We start from the raw sequence: 22,427 nt of genomic DNA, 5'->3' as shown, positions 1-22,427 counted from the left end.
GAATCTTTACAAATGCTAATATCCGTCATTGTAAATAAGACTGTTCTTAACTGACTTGCCTAGTTAAATACAGGTTAAACAAATATATATCTCATTTGACAACATTGAGGGGGATCTAGATCTGGCGATGGAGATAGTTATGTCGGTAGAATAAAATGGTTGCACCAACTATAAGGAAGTACACCATTGCATTTTGGGAAGTGTTGTCCTTAAACTGAGCAAACCTCGGTTAGGTGGCAGTTTGCTTCGTGGTTTAAAAACTACAAATACCTAGAACGGTGGTCAAATTGTCGCATCCGTTCAAAGTGCACAATACGACTTGTTTTGGTTCATATTGCAGCTAGGCAGGAAAATATCGTAGATCCAAGGTCCACCACGGCATTTTATCTTGGAAGCAAACCCTCTGACACGCTGCCAAATATACTGCTAGAAAACTCTGTGTTTCATCGCCACTCCTTTTGACAAGCGCAAGCCCCCGCGATTCGCCCCTACTGAGTCTAGAAGCTAACCGAACTACCAGCTTCACCCATGTCCTCTGAGGAAGGATTGAGTTCAACGATCACGGATTGGCTTTTCTTCAGTTCCTGGTGGCTCCTTTTGCCTTTCATTATGCTTCTAGTCGTTGTTGCATTCGTCGTTGCCTTCGTGTTGCTGTTATACATGATATCCCCTTTGATTAGCCCCAAACCTCTCAAATTAAATGGGGCCCACGTCGTGGTAAGTGCTCATTGCCATAACTAGACAACGGTATCATATTCAGACTTGCTAGTTAGAAACAAGGTACTATGTTAGCTACGTTGCATTGCATAACCATTGTACCGTAGATTTTATAGGGTGTTGCAGGTGAAGGTGTTTCGTAATTAACGGCGCTTGCACACGCCCACAATTAATTGACAGTTTTTAACAGAGTTGACAATGTATCGTCTTTTGCAACATGTTGCAAGCTAAAAGTGAAAACTCTAGTATGGCAATAAGTAGGCCAGCCAGTCAATGACACTCAATTTCGTAGAAATGACTATACGTTTTAGCAGAAACACATGTACTAACTTGAAAAAAAACTACATTCTAATGACCTACTGTATATACTGTAAGTTGGACTTTGACGCTAGGGGACCATCCCTTGTATTTCACTTTTTAAAGGGAATGACCCTCTCTCACCTGCCACCACCTTTCAACCCACAGGTCACTGGAGGTTCCAGTGGAATAGGGAAAAGCATTGCTATGGAGTGCTACAGACAAGGAGCCTTCATCACACTAGTGGCAAGAGACGAGGTGAGTAGAAATCAACATCCTTGCAGAGCTCTACAGTGCAACCATTTTACTTGCATATGCGGCTAAATATTTTGCTGTGACCTGGAACTTTTATTTAGGAACACTAGTGCGCCTAGAAAAATGAAGGATTCTAGCTTGATTACCTCAAATATGTTTTATTGTGCTCCAAAATGTCTACATTTCCCAATTTTGGCGCACACATGCTTCGTATAATTATATACACTACCGTTAAAAAGTTTGGGGTCACTTAGAAATGTCCTTGTTTTTGAAAGGAAAGCAAAAACAATGTGTCCATTAAAATAACGTGAAATTGATCAGAAATACAGTATAGACATTGTTCATGCTGTAAATGACTATTGTAGCTGGAAACTGCAATTTTTTTATGGAATATCTACATAGGTGTACAAAGGCCCATTATCAGCAACCATCACTCCTGTGTTCCAATGGCACGTTGTGTTAGCTAATCCAAGTTTATAATTTTAAAAGGCTAATTGATCATTAGAAAACCCTTTTTGCAATTACGTTAGCACAGCTGAAAACTGTTATGCTGATTAAAGAAGCAATAAAACTGGCCTTCTTTAGACTAGTTGAGTATCTGGAGCATCAGCATTTGTGGGTTTGATTACAGGCTCAAAATGGCCAGAAACAAATAACTTTCTTCTGAATCTCGTCAGTCTATTCTTGTTCTGAGAAATGAAGGCTATTCCATGCGAGAAATTGTCAAGAAACTGAAGATCTCATACAACGCTATGTAGTACTCCCTTCACAGAACAGTGCAAACTGTCTCTAGAAAGAGGAGTGGGAGGCCCCGGTGCGCAACTGAGCAAGAAGACAAGTTCATTAGAGTATCTAGTTTGAGAAACAGACGCCTCACAAGTCCTCAACTGACAGCTCATTAAATAGTACCCGCAAAACACCAGTCTCAACGTCAAGAGTGAAGAGGTGACTCCGGGATGCTGGCCTTCTAGGCAGAGTTCCTCTGTCCAGTGTCTGTGTTCTTTTGCCCATCTTAATCTTTTATTTTTATTGGCCAGTCTGAGATTTGGCTTTTTCTTTGCAACTCTGCCTAGAAGGCCAGCATCCTGGAGTCGCCTATTCACTGTTGACATTGAGACTGGTGTTTTGCGGGTACTATCTAATGAAGCTGCCAGTTTAGGACTTGTGAGGCGTCTGTTGTAACACAGGAGTGATGGTTACTGATAATGGGCCTTTGTACGCCTATGTAGATATTCCATTAAAAAAAAAAAAAATTCCAGCTACAATATTCATTTACAATATTAAGTGTCTACACTGTATTTCTGATCAATTTGATGTTTTTTTAATGGACCAAAAAAATTGCTTTTCTTTCAAAAACAAGGAAATTTCGAAGTGACCCCAAACTTTTGAACGGCAGTGTAGATATATTATTTTCAGCGCATCACTCAGCCAGCACATTTATCAATTATTCTTTCATTTCCTTTAGAGTAAATTGGTTCAAGCGAAAAAAGAAGTGGAGAAATGTGCCATTAATGACAAGCAGGTATGTATTATGTTGCTACAGTACATGTTTTGGGACAACGTGGATGAAAGAATGTTTTTGTTGTTCTTGCTTTTTTGGGGGGGGGGGGGCAAGAAAATCATTGAATGTTGACCTGGATGATCTCATTAGCAACTCACTTGACCGCTGACTGTTTTGATATTTGTATTCCTCTTCCACTCAGGTGGTGCTCTGCATATCAGTTGACGTGTCCAAGGACTACAGACAGGTGGAAAGTGTGATTAAGCAGGTAAATCACAAGTGATAGGGGCCTTTTCCATCATATCAATGCCTAACTTTTTAATAATTCTCTGCAAGTAACAATATCAATATAATATAATTTCATCCATCTAGTGCCAAGAAAAGCTTGGTCCGGTGGACATGCTGGTGAACTGTGCTGGGACGTCCTTCTCTGGGAAGTTTGAGGAGGTGGATGTGGAGCGCTTCAGAGTAAGTACTGGAACTAATGAGGTGAATAGACCGACAGGTCTGGAAGGGAGAACGCAGAAACCCAACTCCTTACAGTGTGTGCCTCAGAAATCCTTGATGTTGTGCCAAAATGAACATAATTTGAAACTAACTCTGAATAGGCAATGAGACAAGATGTTTCCCAGATTGAAGATTCAAGGGTTTGATGTCTGTCCAAGGTGGAACCAAGGGTTCAGTTTAAAGGCAGCTAGTGAGCCAGAAGGTTAGATTGGATTGCAGTCTAGGTCTGCTGCGGATGTAATTGCAGTGGAAGAATGAGAGAGGGGTTTAATTCCAGACTGAAGAGGTGGCAGGTTTCTTCACTCTAGAGGGACAGTGACGGGAAGGTACCAATACTGAAATAATGACCCAGGGAAAATGAGGTTGTGTGTACACGTTGCGAGTGTGTGTGCATGAAGGGATCACTCTGATACTAAGATAATAATCATGACCAATGGAAAATGTGATTGTGTGTGTGTTCCCCACATCCTAATGTATTTAATGTGCTTCATTAGCTTTCTTGGAGGGAACTTGGCTGTGCTGGTGCTGCTAGCTAGTTCCTTCTCATCCTGGCATTTCACTGCTGGTCACATGCCTCGTTAAGGGTCTGAAGTCATTAGACCTCACCCCATAGAAATGCGATTACCATGGAAACTGCTCAGAAATATAACAATTACCATGTCAGGAGGCTGTTTTCTCAAGTTAATACTCTGATAGTATGTATATTATTCAGTCTATGAGTAATAATATACTTTTTATTAATAATAATACATTCATGACTTTTTGAGATCCTTCCCTTGTCTATAACAGAGTATGATGGAGGTGAACTACCTGGGCAGTGTGTATCCCACACGGGCTGTAATCACCACGATGAAGGAGCGTAGGATGGGACGCATCATGTTTATCTCCTCCCAGGCTGGCCAGATCGGCCTGTTCGGCTACACAGCCTATTCTCCGTCCAAATTTGCCCTGCGTGGGCTGGCTGAGTCCCTGCAGATGGAGGTGAGTAGTATACAATAGTTCCTTTTCCTGCCCACATTGGGGGCCAATAGGTCAAATTCTCAACATAAAATGTGGATAAGTCTCTTTAAGGCTGAAAGCACTCTTTCCTCTACTCGTCCCTGCAGATGAAGCCATATAACATTTATGTAACGGTGGCCTACCCCCCTGACACTGACACTCCAGGACTAGCAGAGGAGAATAGGACAAAGGTGAGTCTCCTCATGAAAAGGGGAAAGTGGAAACTCTCTCATATTTTGTCTTTTATTCTAACGCCTCATGTTATATTTTGTCTCTTCGTCCTTCCATAGCCTTTAGAGACTAGGCTGATCTCTGAGACATCTGGGGTGACTCAGCCGGAGCAGGTGGCTAAGATCGTTGTCAAGGATGCAGTGGTAAGACATTGTATTCTCAGCAAATGTCACTATGAAATTCACCAGGCCTCAGGCCTACATAAAAACATTCATCAATAAATACCTTCCAGTCAGAAACATAGAGAGAATTGCTCTCTAAAAGTGTGATAAAGCAGTTTTTCTGACGGTCATGTCTTTGTGCCCCCCACAGCAGGGGAACTTTAACAGCTCTGTGGGGCCTGACGGCTACATGCTCTCAGCTCTCACCTGTGGAATGTCACCAGTCACCTCCATCACAGAGGGCCTCCAGCAGGTAACTACAGGACAGGAACAGCACTGTCCCACTACAACACACCCCAAATATTACTATTTTGGTAAACATGTGTTAACTGAACCTTAACTATCAACTTACAAAATGGCTTTGGTATCTATTACACATCTATTGTAACCATAGAGATAGAAATATGACAATTCTATGGTTATAACATAATAATAGATTGTCCCAAAACTGTCTGTTAGTGTCTAGAGCCCAAATTGTTAACGTGGCCTCTGATCTCTGTGTAGATTGTAACCATGGGGCTGTTCCGGACCATTGCTCTGTTCTACCTGGGGAGTTTCGACAGCATTGTGCGTCGCTGTATGATCCAGAGGGAGCAGGCCAAAGCAGCGGACAAGAGGGAGTAACAACCCCCCCACCTCTATCCTCCACTATTATAACCACTGGAGAACTCACCCCAGCCAGCCCTCCTCTCCTCTCCTCTCTCCCCTCCATTCCTTAGAGGGCACAACCCTGGACAGGCTAAATGGCCAGATATCTCGTGTGCCAGTGATAATACCGAAGTAAAGAAAATGGCGGGTGTCCTGTTACTTATTATGTAACACATACAATTCTTGGCAGTCATTTGTTTGTCCACATTTTTTCATCATTCCAGTGATATTGTTTACTCAAGTGCTCTGTGAAACGGTTTAATTGTAACTGTATACCTGCTTTTATTGTTAAGGCTGCTTTACCCAAGGGTCTATGAGGGCAGACTAAACACTACTAGCTTGCTGTTAAAGTAGGCCTTGTCAACACCTGAAACGTTAGCCTACTTTTGGGCCACCCTATCCTCCTATTTTTTTCCATGCAGGGTGGAAAGTAAGGGATTGCCAGTCTGACTGGTTATGTCAGCATGTTGACCTGCAATCCCTTCCCAAGAATCAGAAGAAACAAGAACACTAACTAACCATGTGTCATACAGACCATTTTGAGTAAGCTATCTTTATCACGTCAAACTACTGTTATTTTCACCAAATGTGTTCCTCCTTCCTTCCCAAGCTTTGCAGGCAAAGCTTCGCTTTATTCCCTCTGTGTCACCCTGTGCCCTTCCATGTGCTGCTTATGTAGAGTGATGTATTGGCCCGTGCTGTGGATGCATTAACAGAGCTTAGATGGGATTTAACAGTGATGAGAGAGGGCAAAGCAAAAATGTAAATTTGCTTCCCGGAAATTATCATCCAAGGCATTTTTAGGTAAAATGATTGTATGTGCAAGTACGAGAAAATGTGTGTGCTGTGTAGGAGCCGTGTGAAGAAGCCGAGGGAAAAGATTTTAATGCAGTGTTACAATGTGTTTAAATGACTGTACACTGACCAAACCTACTCCAGGGAGAAAGAGAAGCCATTGGACACTGGTGCTGGCTGGGGAAAAAAGAAAAACCTCTATTCCTCTTATTTGCATGCCACTTTCACATTTTACTTGTGTTTCTTACCTGAGGTAGAAGCGGTATGTAAAAAGTAGGCATAGGACAGTGGTGCGATGTAGTATGAGAACAAATCCGCTAACATCTGATGCCAGCCTCATTCACTCTTTCCTGTCTTCCTATGATGTCTTATCAGTTGTTGATCTCTGTGTATGTGTGATCTGTGCACATATTTTGCCACGTAGCATCCAAGTGGGGGTCTGTGATTAAAGTGATGGGGTGGTGTCCAGACAAGGCGTGGGGTGTGACTCGCAGGTTCCAGCAAAGACCCTTCAGTCCTAGAGAGGGCACTAGAGCTCTATTTTATATAGAGGCCAAGAGATTAAGAGGGACTGGCAAATTCAGTCTGTGCAGAGCAACATGAAGGAACTATGTGTGCTATTGTACTTTTTAATTTTACATTTCATCCACAGTCACCGTGGACACTATCCTATACTCTCTTACTCTCTTAACTGAGTGTAATTTGTCTCAGTAAGTATTCACAGTTCCTTCCTGAAGTCCTCTAACTCCAAGCCTTTTAAACATCTCGTATTTACCTTACCTTCTCAACATTCTGCTTAATGGGGAGAGAAAAGATAAAATGTGAACTCATGCAAGTCTTCCTTCCATCCATCAACTGTGGGGAGAATGTACTGAACTTTAATGCAAACCATAGGCTACGAATCAGAAAGTATACTTTTTTTTATCCGCCAATATTTGAATGCCAAAATGTATTAAGAGACCATTTCTGTAAATGCAATGTAACTACTTGAGATGTATTTTGTTTGATGTTGCTGGTCTGTACTATCCTAGAAACAGTTTGTAGTTCAGCCAAGCACTACAATTGTGGGGATCCATTCCAAGCCTTAAGAGAGAACTACGAATGATGTTAATGCTAAAATAATGGAATTTATTCACAGAAAATAATGTGGCTTAAGCCGCTTGTGGTTTACCAGTTCATTCGATTTTTCTGCGAAAATGCCAACTGTTTTGGTGTATTTCCTTTGTCAATTTCAGTTTAGTTTTTTGTACAAAAAGGCCTTACTCAAACCCAAAATAAGAAAGTGAGAATGGATGATTCAACTCTGAGGTTCTCATTTGACATTGGTTCAAGGCACGTTTTGTCACTGTCCAGCGCTTAGTTTGTCGATACCTGTCATTTCCTCATCTGTACATTGTTAGCTTTGACTCACTGTCATCTTTAGGTAGCAACACATATATGTTGAAGTTTATAGACATTTGATATAATATGTAGCTCATGGAAAAATATATTTTGTTTGAACACATTTTAAGCTTTGCAAATCAAGCCTATGCTTACAATATGTTAAAACACTACAAGTTGTACCATTGTTAAACTGCTCACTCACACTAGTTTTCCCATTTGTTGGTGTTGTCCAGAGATATTTAAAAGATTATAAAAATTTTAAGTACAGTGCTACTGAATATTATCATTCTGCTTCTGTTCCTATCTTATTGGTTGTTTCATTTTGTTTTGGCCAAATGTGTACGAATTTCACCTTGTGTGCCATTGAAAAGAAAAATGTAAGGAGTAGAACAATGTTGCTTTGTCTTATTTTCTTACATGATAAAACTAAATAAATAACTTTGGAAAATGACATTTCCTCTGCTAAATGCCCTCTGTTTTTGTCTGCTCTCAGTACTGTTGATGCAGGCCTTTTAAAACACAACTATGTTTAGTCTCCTATTGTTTTCAAGAACTTTTGTGTGATTCTGTATAACCTATACTGTATGTGTAGCTGAATTCTGAACTTACATTATTCAGTTGCTGAGGGTTGGACTATGGCTACCGTTGATCAATCCTGACTCCTGTGTATTCGGAAGCTGAGTGGAGTGGGTGTTCTGTGCCACTCCATACCATTATACAGGTTTGATGTACAGTAGGTGCGTGTTGGGGGGCAGGTTTTAAGTTTTACGTGTTCTGTTTGAGAAGGCTTTCATCTTCCATGATGGGAACAGAACAGCCTGGGCAGACTCTAGCTATTGTATAGTGCCCTCAGATCAGCAGGAAGACTGCATGGGGATTTAGAGGCTGCGTTGCCCTGTCAGAGAATGTGTAGAAGATATAGGCAGGTAGAGAGACTGAGTGAGATATACACAGACACACTGGAAGAGAGAGAAAAACACAGAGAACATCAAAATATATGTCCACCAATGAGATGGATGGATGTCCATAAGGATGCTAGATAAAAGCAGTCCCCTCATGGGGAATCAGAATGGTGTAGTCCTGTCTAGTAAGGGCTCAGCAATTATTAATCAGGCAGGGCTAAAGAAAGCAAGCTTGAAGCTCCCAATTCTTCAAATAAGGCAAGGTTCATCAATTTCTACAATTTGATCCGAATTGATAGGCTACTGTTCGTAATAGTTGAAATGGCTATTCACCATATTTCGAGCCATAAAATATTGGGGAAATGTTAGGGTTATAGCAACATTTTCTGCATTAGATAGGCATGATAGGATTTTAACCATTAATTCTTATCATGGCATACATTTCTCTACAGATCAAACGTAACCAAATAGGAAGGACACATAGGCCTACTTGCAGTTTCCAAATGCACAAGTGATAACTTTGTATGGGTGACGTAAGAAATACCTCACCAGCAAAGCAGCAAAGAATGTTCATCCAACCCTCAGTGTGTAGCTGGAACACAGGCAGCAATATTATTGTGGGATCCAGTCTTCACTGCACAGTCCCTCGAAACGGCTCTCCGTACGCGTAACAAGGCGCTAGGATAGTTTGCGGTATCATATTCTGGATGCATGCGACGTTGATCTTCTCATGTGGTTTTTCGGTCATGTATTTTTTTTTGTAGTGTAGGCTACATTATGTGCATATCGAGAATATTTGAATCTCTTCCGTATTTCTGTCTGTCTGGATTTGGGAGTCTACAGATAACTGTAGCCACTTTTTGAGCAAGGCTTCGAATATTTCCTTTTGATAGCACAATTTGGAAAACATTTTGATATTCTTACGTGGATATACTTGGACTTTTTCACGGTTTCAGCCTAGTTGGGTGAAGGGACAGTTTTTCAATCCACGCACATCGCTCCCGTTCCAGTGTTTCGTTCTGCACGGTTCGATAGTATCCGATAAACTTGACCAGCGCCTTTTCTCAGAAATACACTTTTCGTTTGATCTGATGTATTGCGCGGAGCAGTGCATGTTTATAAGTACGATGTATTATTCTTAAAAACTAGGATTGTGGAGGTCATTATCAGTGCCAATCATAATGGCAAACGACGACAACCGCTGTATAGTGGAAAAGTACATTTGTCACAAACTCTTGAAAAGGGGATATGCGTGGGATTTCGAGAATGCCGAGGATGAGGAAGATGCTGATAATAATGGGTCGATGATTTCTCCTCCGCCTGGTTTGGCACGGCGGTGCCACGGGGCCAATAACGCCAGACCGGGCAGCGTCCCCCATCTTTCCAAACGGCTCTCCCAAACGGACCCGCATGCAGCTATTCACAGAGTTTTGCGTGAGGCCGGGGACGAACTCGAACGACTGTACCAGCCCGACTTTGCGGAGATGTCACACCAATTGTATCTCACGTCTTCTATGGCAGAAAGGAGATTCAGAGAGGTGATAGACGAGCTGTTCAGGGACGGGGTTAACTGGGGACGAATTGTCGCCTTCTTCGAGTTCGGGGGCACAATATGTGTGGAATGCGTGAACAAGGAAATGACGTCGCAGGTTGACCACATCGCCGGGTGGATGACGGAGTATCTAAATGGACCACTGCACAGCTGGATTCAAGAGAACGGGGGATGGGTAGGTGTAATCTCTGCTTTGCATTGCCCGATATCACGTTGATTTATCCGTAGGCTAGGCTACATTACGCATGATGCGGTGGGAATGTCTGGATATTAACGATATCATATTTTAGTGTTCCTGATTTGATATTCAGGCTGTTTGTCTAGCATGTCTGGCCAATAAGATATTACAGTCTCTGTCACACCTCCTCACGCTCTAAAGCCCGCCTCAGCCGACTGTAACCGACTGAAGGCAGAACACCTTACAAATATTGAGTTACACCCCCCATTTTGCCCTCAGAACGGACTCAATTCGTCGGGGCATGCTCTATAAGGTCTGAAAGCAGATGCTGGCCCATGTTGACTCCAATGCTTCCCACAGTTGTGTCAAATTGACTGGAAGGCCTTTGGGTGGTGGACCATTCTTGATACACACAGGAAACTCTTGAGCGTGAAAACCCAGCAGCATTGTAGTTTTTGAAACAAACCTGTGCGCCTGGCACTTACTACCCTACCCCATTCAAAGGCACATACATATTGTGTCTTGCCCATTCACCCTTTGAATGGCACACACATACAATCCATGTCTCAAGGCTTAAAAATCCTTCTTTAACCTGTCTCCTCCCCTTGATCTACACTGATTGAATTGGATTTAACAAGTGACATCAATAAGGGATCATAGCTTTCACCTGGAGTCACCTGGTCAGTTTACGTCATGGAAAGACCAGGTGTTCATAATGTTTTGTACATTCGGTGTATATTATTATTATTATTATTGTTATGTTTATTATTGTGTCATTCACTTCTCTTTTTTTGACCAGCACTGTTTCAGCTCAGAGCACAAGAATTCCACTGTACCCTGCGATTACATCTACAACCCTGTGCATGTAACTAATAAACTAATCTATCTATCTATCTATCTATCTATCTATCTATCTACAGTTAAAGTCGGAAGTTTATATACACTTAGGTTGGAGTCATTAAAACTCATTTTTCAACGACTCCACAAATTTCTTGTTAACAAACTATAGTTTTGGCAAGTCGGTTAAGACATCTACTTTGTACATGACACAAGTAATTTTTCCAACAATTGTTTACAGACAAATTATTTCACTTATAATTCACTGTATCACAATTCCTGTAGGTCAGAAGTTTACATACACTAAATTAATTGTGCCTTTAAACAGCTTGGAAAATTCCAGAAAATGAGGTCATGGCTTTAGAAGCTTCTGATAGGCTAATTTACATCATTTGAGTCAATTGGAGGTGTACGTGTGGATGTATTTCAAGGCCTACCTTCAAACTCAGTGCCTCTTTGCTTGACATCATGGGAAAATCAAAAGAAATCAGCCAAGACCTCAGAAAACAATTGTAGACCTCCACAAGTCTGGTTGATCATTTGGGAGCAATTTCCAAACGCCTGAAGGTACCACGTTCATCTGTACAAACAATAGTACGCAAGTATAAACACCATGGGACCACGCAGCCATCAAACCGCTCAGGAAGGAGACTCGTTCTGTTTCCTAAAGATGAGCGTACTTTGGTGCGAAAAGTGCAAATCAATCCCAGAACAACAGCAAAGGACCTTGTGAAGATGCTGGAGGAAACAGGTACAAAAGTATCTATATCCACAGTAAAGCGAGTCCTATATCGACATAACCTGAAAGGCCGCTCAGCAAGGAAGAAGCCACTGCTCCAAAACCGCCATAAAAAAGCCAGACTACGGTTTGCAACTGCACATGGGGACAAAGATTGTACTTTTGGAGAAATGTCCTCTGGTCTGATGAAACAAAAATAGAACTGTTTGGCCATAATGACCATCATTATGTTTGGAGGAAAAAGGGGGAGGCTTGCAAGCCAAAGAACACCATCCCAACCGTGAAGCACGGGGGTGGCAGCATCATGTTGTGGGGGTGCTTTGCTGCAAGAGGGACTGGTGCACTTCACAAAATAGATGGCATCATGAGGCAGGAAAATTATGTGGATATATTGAAGCAACATCTCAAAACATCAGTCAGGAAGTTAAAGCTTGGTCGCAAATGGGTCTTCCAAATGAACAATAACCCCAAGCATACTTCCAAAGTTGTGGCAAAATGGCTTAAGGACAACAAAGTCAAGGTATTGGAGTGGCCATCACAAAGCCCTGACCTCAATCCCATAGAAAATTTGTGAGCAGAACTGAAAAAGTGTGTGCGAGCAAGGAGGCCTACAAACCTGACTCAGTTACACCAGCTCTGTCAGGAGGAATGCGCCGACATTCACCCCAACTTATTGTGGGAAGCTTGTGGAAGGCAACCCGAAATGTTTGACCCAAGTTAAACAATTTAAAGGCAATGCTACCAAATACTAATTGAGTGTATGTAAACTTCTGACCCATTGGGAATGTGGTAAAAGAAATAAAAGCTGAAATAAATAATTCTCTCTACTATTATTCTGACATTTCACATGCTTAAAATAAAGTGGTGATCCTAACTGACCTAAAACAGGGATTTTTTATTTGGATTAAATGTCAGGAATTGTGAAAAACTGAGTTTAAATGTATTTGGCTAAGGTGTATGTAAACTTCTGACTTCAACTCTATCTATCTATCTATCTATCTATCTATCTATCTATCTATCTATCTATCTATCTATCTATCTATCTATCTATCTGTCTGTCTGTCTGTCTGTCTGTCTGTCTGTCTGTCTGTCTGTCTGTCTGTCTGTCTGTCTGTCTGTCTGTCTGTCTGTCTGTCTGTCTGTCTGTCTGTCTGTCTGTCTGTCTAGCTAGCTAGCTAGCTAGCTAGCTAGCTAGGTTTGGTTAAACCTGCTATACTTCTGTTAAACACTGTACTGCTTTCACACATAGATGTCTGTGACACTCTCTGCAGAGAACAGTCTGTACTGTAACCAGAGCTGATGAGGCACTAGTAGGACAGGATCATTATACAGTATCTGTCTCGCTCCACATCCGTGGCGGGACAGAGCTGGACAGACACATGTCAGGGGAATGGGTGCCATCAAATTAATAGTATAGGATACCAGCCCTCAGGCAAGACAGGACAAGAGATGAGGACCACTGTCAGAGATTCACATGACCCATAGAATCCTCCAACCAAAACAAAGTTGAGAGCCCCCCACACACACACGCACGCACATGCACACACAATGCATTTATCATCTATCATCAAATAACTGAGCATGCATCACCAACTTCACATCCACAACAACCTCTGTTCTGTTTTTCTTTTGTTCCTGCTATTTCCCCTCTGAAGATGAACAGCGTGGCCACTCCTTTACCACTGCTCTCTTCTACAGCTCAGCACATATTAGGCCGAACTGCCAAAAAGTTGTCCCTAATTGACAAAAGTACTCTTAATGAGAACATAACATTTGTTTGCACCATTTCAGCTATTTAGCTGGAAGCAAGGTGGTAGAGGGGGGTGGGTATTGGAGGGTGGAGGCTAATCAATGATTTATGCGGAGCATTTCATCTCTAAAGGAAGGAGCGTTTAACATTCCCCTTGAGTCTCGTCTGCCCCTGAAGGTGGCAGGTTGTGCTACATATCAAAGGGAAGCACGGAGAGGATAGAGGGGCCTCCAGGATTACAGAACCACAGACTACAGCCAGCCTGTATGTATATTTAACATGTAACATGTACTCTCCAGTGCATTTTGGTTCAGTTGGAGCCCTTTTGTCTCTTTTGAAACCTGTGCCTGGGATGACGGGATCCGGCTGTGGCTGCCGTGTGTGTCTGTGTGTTAGAGGTCTCTGGAGCCTGTATACCCGACTACCCGTCTCACTATGTACTGTTGTATGTAGGTCAGCATAGACAGTAGTGTTTCAAGGCTGAGGCGACAGGATATTCATGCGCTATATCTATGAGAACTGAAGGGCACGGAATCTTTTAATCCGAAGGTTAATTCCATATTGTGGGAAAGTATATGCAACCAATTTTCTGGGGCATTTTGCCAGGGACTTGTGATAAGTGACCAAATTGAACATCCCACCCAAAAATTGTCTGTGATGTAAGTGAGCCTCAGATGACATGCCAGAAACAATTAATTAAATGTGTTTGTCACTTAAAATATCAATTAAACGCTGAGTCTCAGATGGCCGCCGGTCCCTTTTAACAGCTGGGCATCGGCACACATTTCAGAAAATAAACACTTGTTTCAAATAAACGACGGGTCTAAATGAATTGTTTACGAGTGAACTTCAGTAATCGTAAAGATTGTGCAAAAGAAGAGAAAGGAGAGCAACATCATTGCCATGGATGAAACAGCCCACTGGGCACAGACGTCAGTTCAACGTCTAGTTTTGATTTACATTTGATTGAGTTGCCACCTAACATGAATTCAACGTGAAATCAACCAAAAATGTCACCTGTCATTGGATTTAGGTTAAAAGTTGGGTGAAAAAAAGACGAAATTCCCTTACGTTGATGACTTCTTGTAAATCCAAGCAGTTTTCTACGTTGGTTCAACATCATCACATTGACTTTTTTGGTATAAATTGCATGGAAACAATGTTGATTCAACCAGTTTTTGCCAAATGAGAGCAGTGTGGTTTGAAATTATCAGCTCGACAAGATGGTCTCACGTGAGGAATATTCAACGTTTGTCCAGGGAGGGATAAACGTCTATGAGTGGAGTGAAAGTAGGTAACAGTTGTTAATACAGAAAACGCTTGATGGTTAAGCATAAAAAAATGTACGGTTAACTTGCCCCTATTGGACGGTATTGAAGGCATCTCCCGAGGTCCTGTGGAAAAGGGACCTGGACAAACGCTGAGTACTGAAGTCTATCTGTTGTGGTTGCATTGCAACTACGGGGGATAAAAGGCGCAACAAGGTGCAATGAGTGAAAGAATGTATGATAGGCAGCCTTGTCTTTTTTACGTAAATGTTGTGATTTTTTAACCATTCCTGAACCTGTGACCAGAAACAAGCTACATAGGGGCAATACCAGAATAAATTATCTAGTGCTTCTCTCTCTTCGCTTCTCTCTCTTCGCAGCGAAATCTACAGAGCTGAGATTGTTGTATGCCGCATATATATATACTGCTCAGAAAAATAAAGGGAACACTAAAATAACACATCCTAGATCTGAATGAATGAAATAATCTTATTAAATACTTTTTTCTTTATATAGTTGAATGTGCTGACAACAAAATCACACAAAAATAATCAATGGAAATCCAATTTATCAACCCATGGAGGTCTGGATTTGGAGTCACACTCAAAATTAAAGTGGAAAACCACACTACAGGCTGATCCAACTTTGATGTAATGTCTTTAAAACAAGTCAAAATGAGGCTCAGTAGTGTGTGTGGCCTCCACGTGCCTGTATGACCTCCCTACAACGCCTGGGCATGCTCCTGATGAGGTGGCGGATGGTCTCCTGAGGGATCTCCTCCCAGACCTGGACTAAAGCATCCGCCAACTCCTGGACAGTCTGTGGTGCAACGTGGCGTTGGTGGATGGAGCGAGACATGATGTCCCAGTTGTGCTCAATTGGATTCAGGTCTGGGGAACGGTCGGGCCAGTCCATAGCATCAATGCCTTCCTCCTCCATGTGCCATGGAATCGGTACATCGAAAATCTCCTCCCATTTATTTTGCAACCTGTATAGCGCAGCTGTCAACATTTTTGTCCTCAAATGAAACTAGTATATTTTTCATTTATGCCAATTGCTTTCAGCCAATTTGTATCTTTAATATATGGCAGGAAAACAAGTTCCCTACCTTCGCCCTTTCCATTTGCCTCCTCCATTTTTGTGGTAATGTTGCAATCAGTTGGTTATACATCTTGATTGAGCAGACATTCCCATATATTTTCGATAGCTGCTGATGTGACATAACTCCACCGTTTATATTCATAATATAATTAATAAATATACATTTTTTTTATTAATCAGTATATTTGAGTTTAACAATAACATTTGTTATAATATTTGTTCTATCTTTTCTGGAGGATAAAACTGAAATTGTAGCCAGCTTTGTATGGCTTGTTTAAGAAAGGGCGATACTTTAAACCAAATTTCATTTTCAATCAGTCGGAAATGAGAAATTGTAATCTGTATAAATGAAAAAGGCCATTTTTGAGCAACGGGATGAGCCTTTCTTAATAATCTACTGGAGAACCATTTTGGGTTTAAGTATAATTTATGTATGAGTGAAGCTTTTAGTGAGAGGTTTAAAGCTTTAATATTTAATCATTTTAGCCCCCCAAACTCCTATTCATTATATAAATAGGCACGTTTAATTTTGTCTGGCTTAACATTCCAAATAAAATGAAATATATTTTGCTCATATGATTTAAAAAATGAGTCGTCTGGAGTAGGCAGTGCCATTAGTAAGTCAACTGTGATAGGACCAAAGAGTTAATCAATGTGCTTTTTTAAATTGACCTCTCCATGGTTGAGGGAATTATCTATTTTTGCAAATTTTCTATTGAAATTGATTGTGGTAAGTTCATTTATATTTTTTGAGATGTGAACAACAAGTATGTCTACTTCACCATATACCCACTTTATTGGTAAACTACAAGGTAGTGTAAACACTGTGTCTTAAGGTTGCTGGATCAAATCCCCGAGTTGACAAGGTAAAAATCTGTCGTTCTGCCCCTGAGCAAGGCAGTTAATCCACTGTTCCCCGGGCGACAAATACGTGGATGTCGATTAAGGAAGCCCCCCACACCTATCTGATTCAGAGGGGTTGGGTTAAATGCGGAAGACACATTTCAGTTGAATACATTCAGTTGGACAACTGACTTGGTATCCCCCTTTCCCTTTTAATGATCCAATACGTAATATGGTACACTTGTCATAATTAGGTTTTAGTCCAGAGAGTCTAGAAAAGTGATCAAGATCTTCAATGAGACTGTGCAGGGATCCAGATTGAGGACTAATGAAAAAACTTGAGTCATCGGCATACATTGACACTTTTGTTTTTATCCCCTGAATTTCTAACCCCTTGATGTTCTTGTTGGATCTAATTTTAATAGCTAGCATTTCAATGGTCATAATAAATAGATATGGAGACAACGGACAGCCTTGTTTTATTTATCTTAAAAGCTCAATACTTTCTGAGAAGTAACAATTATTTACTATTTTACATCTTCGGTTGCTGTACATAACTTTAAACCATTGTATAAGAGATTCACCGAAATGAATGTAATCCAGCCATTTATATATAAGTTCTAGTCGTACTTTATCAAATGCCTTTTCAAAATTTGCTATGAAGACCAGGCCTGGTATCTTTGATGTTTCATAATGTTCAATTGTTTCAAGTAATTGTCGTATATTATCTCCAATATATCGTCCATGTAAAAAACCTGTCTGATCAGGATGAACAATATATGGTAAGACCTTTTTTATTCTATGTGCTATGCATTTCGCCAGGATTTTTGCATCACAACATTGAAGTGGTAGAGGCCTCCAGTTTTTGAAATGGACTGGATCTTTATACTTACAGTACCACCTGGGTCCTGTTTTAGTAGTAATGAAATCAGACGTTCTTGTTGAGTACCTGAAAGTCTACCATTTTTATAGGAGTAATTAAAACATGCCAATAATGGATCTTTGAGTACATCAAAAAAGGTCTGATATACCTCTACTGGTACCATCAAGCCCTGGTGTTTTTACAGACTGAAAATATTTAATTGCCTCAAAAAGTTTTGTCCACTTTTCTGTAAGTTGGCCTTCGCAGAGGTCTTTCTGTAAATGTGTTAATTTTGCATTATTATTATTAGGAAAGAAAACCTTACAGTTAACATCATTCAGTGTAAATGGAGGAGACTGAAAAGAAAACATATGCTTAAAATATTTTGCTTCCTCTTTCAAAATATAATTTGGTGAATAATGGATGAGTCCATCATTTGTAACAAGATTCTGTAAATTCTTTTTGGTAGCTTTTCTATGTTGAAAATTCCAGATTCTTTTGTTGCATTTTTCTCCATTTTCCATCCGATTAGCTTTATTTTTGTAATACATTACACTTGATCATTCTTGAATAAGTACCTCCAATTATTTTTGTTTTTCTGCTAACTTATTTTGTGCCTCTATAATACAGTTTCCATTACCATCTACCTGCGCTGTTACTTCCTCTATTTCCTTTATTAGTCTCATCTCTTTTGACCTAAATTAATGATGAGTATTGTATTGTATTGAATGGCCTCTAAAAGTACATTTAAAAGTGTCCCATACAATAAGGGGATCTGCTGTACCTATGTTGTGGAGAAAAAAGTGAATTCTGAATTATTTTGTCTAAGTTAAGAACAAATTGTCATCCAATAGGCTTTATCCCAATCCACATGGAAATTCTGTAAGAGTTACTGTGTACGGAGGCAAATTACATGGTGGTCCGATCGCATTCAGTCTCCTATTAATACTTATTTATTTTTTATTTTTTTACTTTTGATGCTAGTTTGTGCCCATAGGTGACGTTGTTGCCGGTGATGTCTGGTGTGGACCTGCCTTACAACAGGCCTACAAGCCCTCAGTCCAGCCTCTCTCAGGCTATTGCGGACAGTCTGAGCACTGATGGAAGGATTGTGCGTTCCTGGTGTAACTCGGGCAGTTGTTGTTGCCATCCTGTACCTGTCACGAAGCTGTGATGTTCGGATGTACCGATCCTGTGCAGGTGTTGTTACACGTGGTCTGCCACTGCGATTACGATCAGCTGTCCATCCTGTCTCCCTGTAGACCTGTCTTAGGCGTCTTACAGTACGGACATTGCAATTTATTGCCCTGGCCACATCTGCAGTCCTCATGTCTCCTTGCAGCATGCCTAAGGCACGTTTACACAGATGAGCAGGGACCCTGGGCATCTTTCTTTAGGGGAACTTGACCATAATAAATAAATACATAACAGTTGAAGTCAGAAGTTAACATACACTTAGGTTGGAGTCATTAAAACTTGTTTTTCAACCACTCCACAAATTTCTTGTTAACAAACTATAGTTTTGGCAAGTTGGTTAGAACATTTACTTTGTGCATGACACAAGTAATTTTTCCAGCAATTGTTTACAGACAGATTATTTCACTTATAATTCACTGTATCACAATTCCAGTGGGTCAGAAGTTAACATACACTAAATTGACTGTGCCTTTAAACAGCTTGAAAATTCCCGAAAATGAGGTCATGGCTTTAGAAGCTTCAGATAGGCTAATTGACATCATTTGAGTCAATTGGAGGTGTAATCAAAAGAAATCAACCAAGACCTCAGAAAACAATTGTAGACCTCCACAAGTCTGGTTGATCATTGGGAGCAATTTCCAAATGCCTGAAGGTACCACGTTCATCTGTACAAACAATATTACGCGAGTATAAACACCATGGGACCACGCAGCCGTCATACCGCACAGGAAGGAGAAACGTTCTGTCTCCTAGAGATTAAAGTACTTAGGTGTGAAAAGTGCAAATCAATCCCAGAACAACAGCAAAGGACCTTGTGAAGATGATGGAGGAAACAGGTACAAAAGTATCTATATCCACAGTAAAACAAGTCCTATATCGACATAATCTGAAAGGCCTCTCAGAAAGGAAGAAGCCACTGCTCCAAAACCGCCATAAAAAAGCCAGGCTACGATTTGCAACTGCACATGGGGACAAAGATTGTAATTTTTGGAGAAATGTCCTCTGGTCTGATGTAAGAAAAATAGAACTGTTTGGCCATAATGACCATTATGTTGTGAGGTAAAAGGGGGAGGCTTGCAAGCCGAAGAACACCATCCCAACCGTGAAGCACGGTGGTGGCAGCATCATGCTGTGGGGGTGCTTTGCTGCAGGAGGGACTGGTGCACTTCACAAAATAGATGGAATCATGAGGCAGAAAAATTGTGTGAATAAATTGTGTGAATATATTGAAGCAACATCACAATGACCTCAAGCATACTTCCAAAGTTGTGGCAAAATAGCTTAAGGACAAAAAAGTCAAGGTATTGGAGTAGCCGTCACAAAGCCCTGACCACAATCCCATAGAACATTTGTGGGCAGAACTGAAAAAGTGTGTGCGAGCAAGGAGACCTACAAATCCGACTCAGTTACACCAGCTCTGTCAGGAGGAATGGGACAAAATTCACACAATTTATTGTGGGAAGGTTGTGGAAGGCTACCCGAAAAGTTTGACCCAAGTTAAACAATTTAAAGGCGATGCTACAAAATACCAATTGAGTGAATGTAAACTTCTGACCCACTGGGAATGTGATGAAAGAAATAATAGCTGAAATAAATCATTCTCTCTACTGTTATTCTGACATTTCACATTCTTAAAATAAAGTGGTGATGCTAACTGACCGAAGACAGGGAATTTTTACTTGGATTAAATGTCAGGAATTGTGAAAAACTGAGTTTAAATGTATTTGGCTAAGGTGTATGTAAACTTCCGACTTCAACTGTATAGTTTTAGAATCTCAGTGGGTCCCTCAACTTACTGTTGAGAGTTAGAATAGTAGAATACACAAGTTGCAATTTCAACATTTGGTTGTGCATCAGCAGTTTTTCTCATGTTATGTTAGTCACTGACAGTCACTCAATTAGCAATGTCAGCTAACAATTTTTTGATTGTTAGGTTAGTCTAGCCAGCTATCTAAACTTATAGTAATCATGGCCGAATACTGACTGGTCACACTGAGCATGTGCCGAGGGGCCCTGGCCTACAGAGGGCTCCCATTGGTTTTGTTAGTCACTCTCACTCAGACATCATCATTGCTTATGTCTTGGATTTCTTTTTAGATTTGCAGAAAATTTGCTTTAAAGCTGTACATTTCTCTCTGCCCTATAGCAAAATGAGTAGAATTGCAGAAAGCTTGCTTTAAAACGGCAAAATATACTCTACTCCCCGTGGTAAAATGTGTAGAATTGAAGGAAATTAACTTAAAAGGTGCAATATGCAGAAATCGCTCCGCCATTTCCTGGTTGCTAAAATTCTAATAGTTCGCCTAATTTCAGTTTGTGACTACTACAAGTGTAGTAGACAGTCATTGTACCATCTAAACTTCAGTGAAATATCTTTTTAATAACCCCAAATTATAACGACACAAGGCGAGACCTAGATGCAGACACAGGAGGCAGATGGTTTGAGCTCTGGTATTTATTATAATCCAAGGGATCGACAAAAGGCAGGTCAGGGACAGGCAAGAGTTCATAGCCAGGGCAGAGTCCAAAACAGTACAGGGCGGCAGGCAGGCTCGAGGTCAGTGGCAGGCAGAGTGGTCAGGCAGGCGGGCTCAGAGTCAGGACAGGCAAGGGTCAAAACCAGGAGGACCAGAAAAGAGAGACTGGGAAAAAACAGGAGCTGAGAGAAAAATGCTGGATGACTTGGCAAACAAGACGAACTGGCACAGACAGACAGAAAACACAGGTGTAAATACCCAGGGGATAATGGGGAAGAAGGGTGACACCTGGAGGGGGGTGAAGGACAGGTGAAACAGATCAGGGTGTGACAGTACCCCTCCCCTCTAAGGCGTCCTACCTGGCGTCCTACCTGGGTGCATACCTGGTTGACCGGGGTGCCTGAAGTGGAAGTCAGCAATGAGGGCTGGGTCCAGGATGTCTCTAGCGGGGACCCAGCACCTCTCCTCCGGGCCATAACCCTCCCTGTCGACCAGGTACTGGAAACCCCTGCCCCGCGGTTGAACACTCAGGAGGCGTCTCACCGTGTATGCCGGATGGCCATTGATGACACGGGGCAGAGGGGTGGGCCTGGAGAGAGAAGACAAAGGGCTGTAAGACACGGGCTTAATCCTAGACACATGGAACGTAGGGTGAATACGGGTAACAAAAGACGAACAGCAGTGGAACTAAGGACTCTAGAGATGGGGAAAGGCGTAAAGAAATGGGGGGAAAGTTTGCGGGACTCCACCCAAAGAGGTGGACTCCTCCAGTGCCATCTTGACCACCAGGAGTTCTTGGTTACCCACGTCGTATTTTCTTTCTGCAGTTGAGATGATGGGACAAGAAGGCACAGAAAATACGATGTGGGTAACGAACTCCTGAGCTTTTGGTCCTGGGCGGATCGCTGGGACAGGATAGCCCCCACTCAAACGTCAGAAGCATCGACCACAACCACAAACTGACGGGACGGGTCCGGATGGACGAGGATGGGGGCTGTAGTGAACCGATGCTTCAGGTCCACAAAGGCTCTGTCAACCACTGGGGACCATGTGAACGGTGCCTTTTGAGAGGTGAGTGCAGAGAGGTGGGCCGCCAGGGTGCTGTTGCCACGAATGAAACGGCAGTAGAAATTGGCAAACCCTAGGAAACGTTGTCGCTGCACCCTGGACGTAGGTTGGGGCCAATCCACTACTGCTTTCACCTTTTCCGGGGGTCCATCTGGACAT

The 22,427-nt window shown here is 41.6% G+C and overlaps 2 protein-coding genes across 5 annotated transcripts in view; both read left to right on the top strand.

The window, feature by feature from the left end:
- Nucleotides 1-298: 298 nt before the first annotated feature.
- On the top strand, nucleotides 299-7,957 carry LOC115157109 (3-ketodihydrosphingosine reductase). Its single transcript, XM_029705054.1, has 10 exons — nucleotides 299-717; nucleotides 1,183-1,272; nucleotides 2,735-2,791; nucleotides 2,973-3,038; nucleotides 3,143-3,238; nucleotides 4,067-4,258; nucleotides 4,384-4,467; nucleotides 4,567-4,650; nucleotides 4,820-4,921; nucleotides 5,173-7,957. Exons 1-10 carry the CDS (start codon nucleotides 529-531, stop codon nucleotides 5,290-5,292), a joined length of 1,080 nt encoding a protein of 359 aa, XP_029560914.1. The 5' UTR covers nucleotides 299-528; the 3' UTR covers nucleotides 5,293-7,957.
- A 982-nt stretch (nucleotides 7,958-8,939) lies between these two features.
- Nucleotides 8,940-22,427, top strand: part of LOC115157106 (apoptosis regulator Bcl-2) — a 47,261-nt gene continuing 33,773 nt past the window's right edge. The window contains exon 1 of one of the 4 annotated variants that reach the window (XM_029705047.1): nucleotides 8,940-10,123. In XM_029705047.1, coding sequence (XP_029560907.1) covers nucleotides 9,578-10,123 — 546 coding nt within the window. In that variant the 5' untranslated portion in view covers nucleotides 8,940-9,577. The remainder of the gene's footprint in view (nucleotides 10,124-22,427) is intronic. The other 3 variants (XM_029705048.1, XM_029705045.1, XM_029705046.1) reach the window with 3 other exon arrangements.

This window comes from Salmo trutta, chromosome 21 (assembly GCF_901001165.1).
Source record: "Salmo trutta chromosome 21, fSalTru1.1, whole genome shotgun sequence".
NCBI lineage: Eukaryota > Metazoa > Chordata > Actinopteri > Salmoniformes > Salmonidae > Salmo > Salmo trutta.
This window is presented reverse-complemented; position numbering and strand designations above follow the sequence as displayed.

Excerpts from the sequence above, each read along its gene's own strand:
- LOC115157109 (XM_029705054.1), top strand. The coding sequence starts at position 529 with ATGTCCTCTGAGGAAGGATTGAGTTCAACGATCACGGATTGGCTTTTC. Across the intron at positions 4,259-4,383 it reads CTGAGTCCCTGCAGATGGAG|ATGAAGCCATATAACATTTA; the intron begins GTGAGTAGTATA and ends TCGTCCCTGCAG. Across the intron at positions 4,468-4,566 it reads CAGAGGAGAATAGGACAAAG|CCTTTAGAGACTAGGCTGAT; the intron begins GTGAGTCTCCTC and ends GTCCTTCCATAG.